This window comes from Pediculus humanus, genomic scaffold (genome assembly GCF_000006295.1).
Source record: "Pediculus humanus corporis 1103172107869 genomic scaffold, whole genome shotgun sequence".
In the NCBI taxonomy this organism is placed as follows: domain Eukaryota; kingdom Metazoa; phylum Arthropoda; class Insecta; order Psocodea; family Pediculidae; genus Pediculus; species Pediculus humanus.
The window spans coordinates 386,101-396,202 of record NW_002987447.1 but is presented as its reverse complement, the minus strand read 5'-3'; the positions used below and the strand labels follow the sequence as shown (position 1 = coordinate 396,202).

General features: G+C 24.6%; 3 protein-coding genes across 3 annotated transcripts; 2 read left to right on the top strand and 1 right to left on the bottom strand.

Annotated features, from left to right (window-relative positions):
* Positions 1 to 1,084: 1,084 nt before the first annotated feature.
* Phum_PHUM390790 (protein phosphatases pp1 regulatory subunit, putative) lies at positions 1,085 to 6,493 on the bottom strand (the record flags this gene model as incomplete). Its single annotated transcript, XM_002428517.1, has 9 exons — positions 1,085 to 1,229; positions 1,330 to 1,469; positions 1,553 to 1,765; positions 1,850 to 2,051; positions 2,170 to 2,310; positions 2,403 to 2,612; positions 2,693 to 2,865; positions 2,956 to 3,239; positions 6,325 to 6,493. 9 exons carry the CDS (start codon positions 6,491 to 6,493, stop codon positions 1,085 to 1,087), a joined length of 1,677 nt encoding a protein of 558 aa, XP_002428562.1.
* On the top strand, positions 3,986 to 5,789 carry Phum_PHUM390800 (mitochondrial carnitine/acylcarnitine carrier protein, putative; the record flags this gene model as incomplete). Its single annotated transcript, XM_002428518.1, has 4 exons — positions 3,986 to 4,415; positions 4,753 to 4,907; positions 5,091 to 5,171; positions 5,556 to 5,789. The coding sequence occupies 4 exons, from the start codon at positions 3,986 to 3,988 to the stop codon at positions 5,787 to 5,789; spliced, it is 900 nt and encodes a 299-aa protein (XP_002428563.1).
* Positions 6,494 to 6,619: 126 nt separating the features above from the next.
* Positions 6,620 to 9,770, top strand: Phum_PHUM390780 (uncharacterized protein; the record flags this gene model as incomplete). The annotated part of the gene is made up of 9 exons (XM_002428516.1): positions 6,620 to 6,674; positions 7,243 to 7,478; positions 7,546 to 7,755; positions 8,052 to 8,255; positions 8,367 to 8,491; positions 8,599 to 8,865; positions 8,966 to 9,050; positions 9,446 to 9,496; positions 9,624 to 9,770. 9 exons carry the CDS (start codon positions 6,620 to 6,622, stop codon positions 9,768 to 9,770), a joined length of 1,380 nt encoding a protein of 459 aa, XP_002428561.1.
* Between the last annotated feature and the right edge of the window lie 332 nt (positions 9,771 to 10,102).

Genomic DNA, 10,102 nt, shown 5'->3' with positions numbered 1-10,102 from the left:
ATAATATTAAACTAAATTTGGCATTTATTTTAATTTTGCTTTTCGGTAAAAATTATACATGTTAATTTTATCCTTACAGACGACAGGCTAATAAAACTAATTCAACGAAAAAGAAAGAAATTATTTTGTTCGACAAATCTGACGTAGGGAAATCGGAAAATACCAAATTCAATGAGAAAATTCTGGTGTCAAAACCCGAAGAGAAGGCCAATGAATCGGAGAATAAAGAAAAGAAAGAAATAATTTCGCAAACCGAAGAAAAAAAATATTCTGAAAATAAAGAAAATGTTAAACAAAATGAAAGTGTAAATAAAATAGACTTATTTAAAGCTATTTTTTTGAGTGACGATGAGAGCGATGAAAAAACTACTACTGAAAATAATAATTCTCCAGAACAAAATAAAATGGAAAGAGTTGAAAAGAAAAATTACGAAGAAATAATTATAAATAAAGAAGTTTCCACTCCTGTTAAAATGAATTTAAACGAAGTTAATAAATCTAAATCCCCAGATGTAAATAAGGTTGAAGATAAAGTAGCTTTACCAAACTCTAAAGTTGAGGATCCTTCTTTAGATTTAATGTACGGACCAAAAATCCCTGATAAGATTAATACTAGCGTTAACAAAATTGAAAATAATTTTTTCGATGATAATCAGTGGATTGAGAAAAACAAAATGGACGAAATGAAAAAAAAAAGATCGCACAAGTCTAAACACGGTCACAAATCGAATCATAAGTCTAAACATAAACATAAACATAAGGGTAAACATAAAAAAAAGAAAAAATAATAGATTATTAAATGATGTTAAAAAGTTTTGTAAAGTTGATCAAAATATAATTGTATTATTATTATTATTATTGAAATTATGATTTTTACATTTTTAAATAAAAATAAAAACAATTTTAATTAATAATTTATTTTTATTTTAACTATATATAATATTTGTCGATTTTCAAACTTTCAAAAAAAAAAAAAAATGTCTCGAATGTGAAATGTTATTATCAATAAAAAATTTTAAATTTAAATAAAAATATTAAATTTGAAATTTATCAAACGTTTATGTATTTGGAGTTTATTTGAAATTTACATTTGAAGAGCATCTTGGATATCTTTCGGTAACAAATTCAAACCCATCGGAGTCATTAACAAACTGTGAAGTTCGGCTTTTTGTATATCTAAGAAATGATTTATTTCCATAATAGATCTTCTGTGACGATTAATTTCCGAACTACAAAATATCGATTATTATTATTATTATTATTATTAAGTCGATGTAATAACGAAAAAATTAATTTAAAAAAAAATTTTTTTTTTTTTTTTTTTTTTACTTGACTAAATTTTCTAATAAGTTGGCGAGCCACGTCCTGACACCCGTTATTAATTTATCTTCTCTTTGATCAATTAATAGCAAATGATAATCGTGTGAGGCAGACAATGCATTCACTAAAACTTCTTTATCTTGCAAAAGCTATAAAAATATTTAAGTATTAATGTATTAGGCGTTAACGTAACTTTTTGTAAAACTTTAAAATTTTTAAAAAAAAAGTTTACATAAGCCAAATTATCAGAAATATTTTTAAATTCGTTTCCCAATTTTGTTGCACTGGCTACGGTGTAATTTGTGAAAAATTTATTTGCAGCATCCGTCAAATTTTCATTAAAAGTATTTTGTAATTGACGTATTTGTGTGAATAGACTTTGCGATCCTTCCACAAAAGAATTTACCAATTCGGTTAAAGACCTTTCGTAAGTTCCATTGACATCCTACAAAATTTAAACTTTATTATTATTGAAATTTCAATAGAAATTAGATTAGAAATTGGGGGAAAAAAGAAAAAAGTCAAGTACCTCAGTTCTTTCAAACAAATTTAATTCTTTACTCATTAAAACGGTCCATGTTTTGTGACAAAGATCTTTAAAATTTTCATTAAGAAGTTGTATGCTTACTGATGTTTCATTAGCAACATCATCTTCATCATCCTCATTGTTCAATACCTCTTTTAACTGTTCAAAAATTGAATTTTTTTGTTCGATAAAATTTTCAATGATTCTGAAAAATGACAGTACATTTATTTTGTGCAAAATCAAAATCTAAAATACTTTTTGAAAAATGTTTATTTGATGTTTTTTAAATAGAATAAAATTAATAATTACTGGGAAAGACTCACTTTCTCGATTCTTCGTATAGTCTTCTTTTTGCATCTCCAACATGCTTTTCAAATCTTGCAATTTCTTCTTTTCTCAACTCTAATTGTTGAAGGCCTAAAGCCACCAATTCGTTGGCAATTTCTTCAAAATTTTTTTGATATCTTGTTTGTGTGTTAAAAAAAAAAAAAAATGTGTAAAACTCATTTATATTTATTTTTTAATTTGTGTCAAATTGATATGAACAAAAGGATACTCTTCGTAAAAACCAGAGGAAAAGTCCCCCATTTGAAGAAGGGCTTGACAGTCTGTATCATTCTCGAATAAAGACTTAAAGAAATGATTATTTCCAATATATTCTACAAATGCTTCACTATTTAATATTTCTTGTTCTTCCTCTCTTTTTTTTTTCTTAAAAATTGCTTTCGTTTCGCTTTCTTCTCTCTCAAGCTTAAGAAGATTGTTTCTAATTAATAATTGAAAACGATAAAGTTAGTATAAAAAAATTTTATTTTTTAGTTTTTATTCAACATGGAAGAAATTTACCCAAAAAATTCTCTTGCATCTTCTCTTTCCTCGTATAAAATTAAACGATATTCGTAATAATTTAATTGAGGGAGGTACGCCATTATAAATTTGACAAAATTATCTCCTTTACTTACTGGATTTCCTGCTAAATTTAACGATTTTAAATTTTCAAATCTTCTTAAATACAAAACCTGCAATATAATTTTATGAAACGTGAACCAAATAATAATATTTAAAACAAAACAATCTTTTTTTTATAGAAAATAAATATATATATTTACGCTATTTCGATCTCCTATATTATTATTTCCAACGCTTAATATAGTAAGATTGGTCAAAGTATCTAAATTTTTCAATTCACTAATATTATTTTGAAAAAACGTTAAAATTTCCAATTTGTTAAGAGAATCTAAATTTTCTATTGTTTCAATGAAATTAAAAGAAAGATCCAATTCTACAAGATTCACCAAAAAATGTAAATTTTCAATTTTTTCTATACGATTGTTACAAAGTTGTAATTTTGTAAGTCCCGTTAGCATCCAGAGATGATCAATTTTCAAAATATCTGAAATGAACATAAATTAATAAGTTTCAAATTAATTTAATAAAAAAGTCCTGTTTTTTTTTTTAATTTTGCAAACAATATTAATACCTAAATATAAACCTTTATTTTGTTTTGACAGAACATAATAAATTTTAACAAAAAACAAATAAAATTTACTTAAAACAAATACCCAAAGTTTAATTGAGTTGATCAAAACAATTTTTTATTCAAAAAAACTTTTATATTATTATTTGGCGCCAAAAAAATAAAATTTTTTCAACGTTGGCATTCGTGTTAAACAAATTTTTACACTACCAATCAAAAAGCGGCATATTCTTTTTTTCAAACAATGATTAATAACTAATCTCAAACATTACTTATTTATTACAATTTCAAAATAGAATTAAATAAAATTTATCTTATTTGAAAAAATCTTTAAATGTTATAAACAAAAAGTTTTTAATAAGTTCCAAGTCTCATGCAATCGTAAATAAACTATGCATATGAATTCTAAAGGAATTATATATAATTTTATACTTTTTTATGAAAAGTGTCTAATAAATGAAACAGAAATACATAATATAAAAATTTTAAATGAAATTATGAAGAAAGAAAAATATTTTTTCCCTACAGTCTTACCACCATTTTAATGTTTACCATGTGATTACGGCCTTGACACTTGTCGTTAAGTGTCAAGTACTTTGGGCTCAAAATATTTACATAGAAAATTTATCAAATTGTCCGCTTTAATTTAATCATTTTTCAAAATGAGTGAAAATAAAAAAAAGGCACAGTCTTCTTTAAAAAACTTTGTATCTGGTGGTTTTGGTGGAGTTTGTACAGTTTTATGTGGACACCCTTTAGATACAATTAAAGTAAGGTTACAAACCATGCCTAAACCCTCACCTGGGCAACCGCCGTTATATTCTGGAACATTTGATTGTGCCAAAAAAACATTAGCTCATGAAGGAGTTAGAGGATTGTACAAGGGAATGGCAGCTCCCTTGGCTGGTGTAACTCCAATTTTCGCGGTTAGTTTTTTTGGCTTTGATCTTGGTAAAAATATTATACGAAAATTCACTCAAGAACCTTTGGGTGCAATGCATTTGTTTTTTGCTGGTGCTCTTTCAGGAGTTTTTACTACATCTATTATGGCACCTGGAGAAAGAATCAAAACTTTATTGCAAGTTCAACAAGGTATGCTTTTGTATGCAAAAAATGTAATTACAATTATAATTCTGTACTATTAACTATAATATACAACTTATATTTTTTTTTAATTTACACATATAATTTTTCTCCTTTTTTATGCAACAATAAATTTATTCAGCAAATTTTTTATAGGATAAATTGTTAAACAATTATTATGCAAAATAAAGCATAGCTTGCAGTGTGTGCAATTTTTTACAAATTTAAATAAAAAATTATTTAAACAATAATTTTAATTGAATAATTTTTGTAAATTAAAAATAACTATGTCATCATAATTTTCAATGCTTTCTAATCAAACAAGGTACTGCATAAATATTTGCAGCTGGAGATAAAAAATACCATGGACCTGTAGATGTAATTAAAAAATTATACAAAGAGGCTGGAATTCGTAGCGTATTTAAAGGAACATTTGCCACATTGCTGAGAGATGTACCTGCAAGTGGAATGTATTTTATGACTTACGATTGGATAAAAGGGGTTTGTTGAATTTTATACTTTAAAAAAATCTTGTCTTTTGTTAAGAAAACATTCTTATAAAGTATTAAAGAAATTTATGAATTTTTTAAAATTTTTAATCATTATTTTTTGTAATAAATTTCGACTAATTTTTAATGAACTTTTTATAGAAAAATAATAATAACTTTTTATTTATAATTTTAGGTGATTGCTCCAGAAAAAAGTACAGATATAAAATTAATTGGCACAATATTTGCTGGTGGAATGGCTGGAATAGCAAATTGGGTAATTAAAAATAATTCTCTATAACATGAAAAATCTGATTTTTTAGATTTTTGCAATACTCAAATGACAGCTAAAATTACTTTATTTATAGTATAAAATATAATATATTAATATATAAATATACTACTAAAAATAATTTATAGTAAACATGTAAAAGAATAATTTGTGTCAGTGACTAATTAGCGTTAAAAGCTTAATTAAAACTAAACTATTTAATCTAACAACTAACTAATTTTAATAAGTTAAAAATATTTTTTTCTCAAATTTTGTAAAGTATTTTTATGTAAATTAAAAGCAGAAATTTCACTTTGATACAGCTTAAACTAGTAGAATTAAAAGCCCATTGAATTAATTTAAATTATCATGTATAATTTTTTATATTAGATTGTTGCCATGCCAGCAGATGTTTTAAAAAGTAGACTTCAAAGTGCACCTGAAGGTACCTATCCACATGGTATTAGAAGTGCATTTAGAGAGCTTATGAGGGAAGAAGGAATACTAGCTTTATATAAAGGGATAACTCCAGTAATGTTAAGAGCTTTCCCAGCAAATGCAGCTTGTTTTATTGGGTTTGAAGCTTCCATGAAATTTTTAAATTGGTGTTTCCCAAATTTTTAATGTCTTTGTAGACAATATATAAATAAAATACCCAACTTTTTAAAAAAAAACAATTTATGTGTAAAAATATTTATTTTATTACAAAAAAAATTAAGATTGGAATTAAAAATTGATGTTATTAAATAAACATTTCATGACCCTTAGATTAATATATAAACATAAGTTTATAAAATAATGATGTAAATTAAATTGTTGAACAATTATAATTCGAGAAAAACTTTATGTAAAATTTGTGAATAAAATATTTTTGAAAAAAAAATTATAAAATTATAGTTTACTGCTGTTTTAAAATAAAATATAATATATTTCTGTAGTCATTAAAGAAAAAAGATTTTTCAAGTTTCCTAATATATGTTTAATATTTTTGGTCAAATTCAAAATTTCTTTTACTTTTTTTTTTTTTTTTTTATCTAAAGAATAACTATTCAAATTTAAAACTAGATATTGTTTTTGCTTATTAACAAGTAATATTAATATAAAAATAACCTAAAATATAACGTAAAACTTTTAATAACTAATATTTTAATGTACTCACCTAGGTATTCTAAACGTAATTGAGCTACTTCCTCATAAACAATTCCTTGTTGTTTAAATAATCTGCCTTCTTCTCCCTTAGGCCCCTGTTCAATAATTGCATTATTAACCATTTTTTCATCTATTACACCGGGTTCTCTTAAATCCAAGCAAGCTGTTTCAGTATCCATTTTAATTGAAGTTGAAATTAACTTTTAATAAAATCGTAAATACGTTGAAATTTCGCACCATAGCAACTGTCGCCAAATAAAATTTAAAAGTTGCGTAATTTTTTGTCTGTGGCACTTTAAGTAAAAATGGCGTTGTTTTTTGGTGGTAATCCTTTTGCTTCGCCTGTAGGCAAAAAAATAGGTATTATTTCCTTTATTTTTTTGTAAACCGATAAATTTTATTTCAAACACTTGTATTTTTGTAAATTTTTTTTTTTTAATTTTATGTCGGGGGCGTAAAATTTTTTAGTTTTTGCAATTTCGATCAAGCATTATCGATTTGTCAGACAGTTGTAGAAAATATTTTTATTTTTAATTGAGTGATACGTAGAAAGTAAAATGACTACGTTTTTAAAAAAAAAAATTTAGTACAACATTTTTTATTTGTAGTAATATATTGTTACTTATATAATCTTTTAAGTGCATTTAGTCAAGAAACAAATCTGGGTGTATCTTGTATTTATATTAATTTGTCAAATTTATTTAATTTTTACAATATTGAAACTATTGCTATGTGGGAGCTATCTTAAAATTTTTTTATTTTAACTCTTTGTTGCTTGTTACCCTTTGTTACTTAAATTTGTTCATTAATAAAGTATGGATTAATAATTTGTCTCTATGAGTATTTTTTTTATTAAAAATTATTAAATACAATTTATTAATTTTTTGAATTATCTTATTTAATCCCATTATTTTTTATTCAGAACAAGCCACTGAATCTTCATTGCCTTCTGAAAACTGGGCTTTAAATATGGAAATATGTGATTTAATTAATGAAACAGAAGATGGACCTAAAGATGCTATCAAAGCAATACGAAAGCGTCTAAATCAAAATGCATCCAGAAACTTTCAAACAACAATGTATACTTTAACTGTTTTGGAAACATGTGTAAAAAATTGTCAAAAAAAATTCCATGTTTTAGTATGCCAAAAAGATTTTATTCAGGTATTTGAATTAATTGTTCGGTTTAAATTTTTTTTGTATTTAGTCTTATTTATTTTAAAAACAATAGGAACTTGTGAAACTTATCGGACCAAAAAATGATCCTCCTGCAGAATTGCAACAAAAAATTTTGAGTCTTATTCAGTGCTGGGCTGATGCATTTAAACATCAACCTGAACTTAATGGAGTAGTTCAGGTTTTTAATGAATTGAAACAAAAAGGACTAGAATTCCCTATGGCTGATGCTGAAGCTACAGCTTTAATTCACACTCCTAAAATGGTAAGTTTTAATGTTATAATTACAACAATTATAAATTGTATTATTTAAATTGAATATGATTTTAAATAATCAATTGAAATTTTAGTGGCAAAATTTCAGTTTTTTACATACATATTTATTTTCACAGCGATTATTTCGAAAAATTTTTTTGTAGAAAATGATGTTAAAATGTTTAAATTACACCTTAAATCCTTTAAATTTATTTTATGTTAATATTTTTAATGTTATTTTTGTAATTTACAACAAATAAATTAAAATTAGAAAAATTTACTTTTAGTATGCTTTTAAAATTGCAGTATGCAGCAGAGGAATCGACTGTTCCTAAAATGACCTCGAATGAAAATTCATCTTCAAATCAATCAGAATCATTGAGTTCTAATCAGCTTGGAAAATTAATGTCAGAACTCAGGGTTGTCGAAGGTAATATGACAGTTTTAAGTGAAATGTTGGGTGAATTAGTACCAGGAAATGAACCACCAAGTGACTTGGAACTTTTAAAGGTTAATTTTTTTATTAATTATTTAATTAAAATATTTTAATGAAATTTAGCTTTACATAAAATTATTAAACTGCTTTTTTAAATTTTTTTTTTTATTATAAAAAAATTTTAGGAATTGTATTCGACATGTCAAGCAATGCAAGAAAGAATAGTAGAATTAATTAGTCAAATTTCCAATGATGACATAACTGCTGAGTTATTACGAGTAAACGATGGACTAAATAATTTATTTTTGAGGTAATAAAATAATTTTTTTTTTTTTTTTTTTTTTTTTCAAAAAAATTATCAACTTTAAAAGTCATTAAAAAATCACTTTCGAATAAACTTTTTGAAATTTTTTTTAGGTATGGCAGATATGAAAAAAATAGAAAAAGTATTATAAATGATAAAAAAACTGCTGAGGGACCTCTTATTGATCTTAACGATACTGGTTCAGAGGATGTTAATCCTATTGTTAATCAATTATCATCATTATCGGTCAATAGCTCGACCTCCTCTTTTACGGTACCTAAAACGTTGTTACCACAGGAAAGCATGGTTGGTAATAAAGATAAGACATTTAAATCATTAGCGCAAAATAACAATTTAACCGATGCTTTGATTAAAACAGAGTAAGTCAGATTATAAAAAAAAAAAAAAAAGGAAATTTTAATTAATTTTTTTCCAATTGAAAATAATAAATATTAACAATATAATCAAATAAATTTTTAGTCATGCGTCAGATGAAATGAGTAAAGATTTTGCTAATTTATCTAACAATACGAGCGGAGCTAATTACTCATCAAGGTCACCCAACGTAAGTTACAAAATAAAATTTTTTTTTTTTTTTTTTTTTTTTGTTACACTTGAGTATTATTTCCAAATGGTAGTGCTAATAGTATTTACCTGAATCAGGTGTCCGTCATTGTGATTGTTAATTGAAACTTAAAGTTAAAAAAATGATTTATGAGAAGGAAGCTAGCTACCTCCACATTTAATATTGTTGGTATTATTGAATCTTTTAAAAAAAAAAGGACAGATATTCTGAGGTTTTTATTTTACACTACTTTTTCTTATATTCTCACCCTTAAGAAAAAAAAAAAAAAAAAAAACTTTAAAACTTGTTCAGCTTATCAAATTTTAATTAAACTGCCTAATTATTTTGTCACATGTCATTAATTTTTTTTTTTTTTTTTTTTTACATCGTGTCAGATGCATCTGGATCAAGATTTTGACGAAGTTGCCAATTGGTTGGGAGAAAAAGTGAGTGAATGTCATTATAATGAAGTATATTTACTTTAAAACGTAGCATAACAACGGTTCTATTTCATTATTTAATGCTTTAAATAGAAAAAAAAAAACTCAAATTAATCATTAAAAAATTTTACAGCAAGAGGAATCTCTAACGAGTAGCGAATTTGAAAAATTTTTGGCCGAGCGTGCTGCAGCTGCAGATAATTTGCCTTCTGAATCTGATAGTAACAATACAAGTTCATCTTCTAGAAAGCAAAATAAAGATTCCATGTTCATTCTGTGAAACGTTAGATTTATTAATAACAATAACAACCCATCAATGTTTTTTTTTATCAAGGTAAAGAAGTTACACCCAAGATATTTAAAGCGATAAATTTATTTTGCCTAATAGTAAAATGGTGAAATTTTAAAGAGAATAAATATTATTTATTTCGTTTTTTTATAGACGTTATTTTTTAACCATTTTTTTTTTTTTATTTATTTTAGTGATGAAGAATGACGAATGCATTTTAAACAACATTTAAAATTTCCGAATGCTTTCTTTACAAAATAGATATTTAATATTAAATAAAAAAATATATTTATTATTTATTATAAACGATTTTTGGGTTTTAA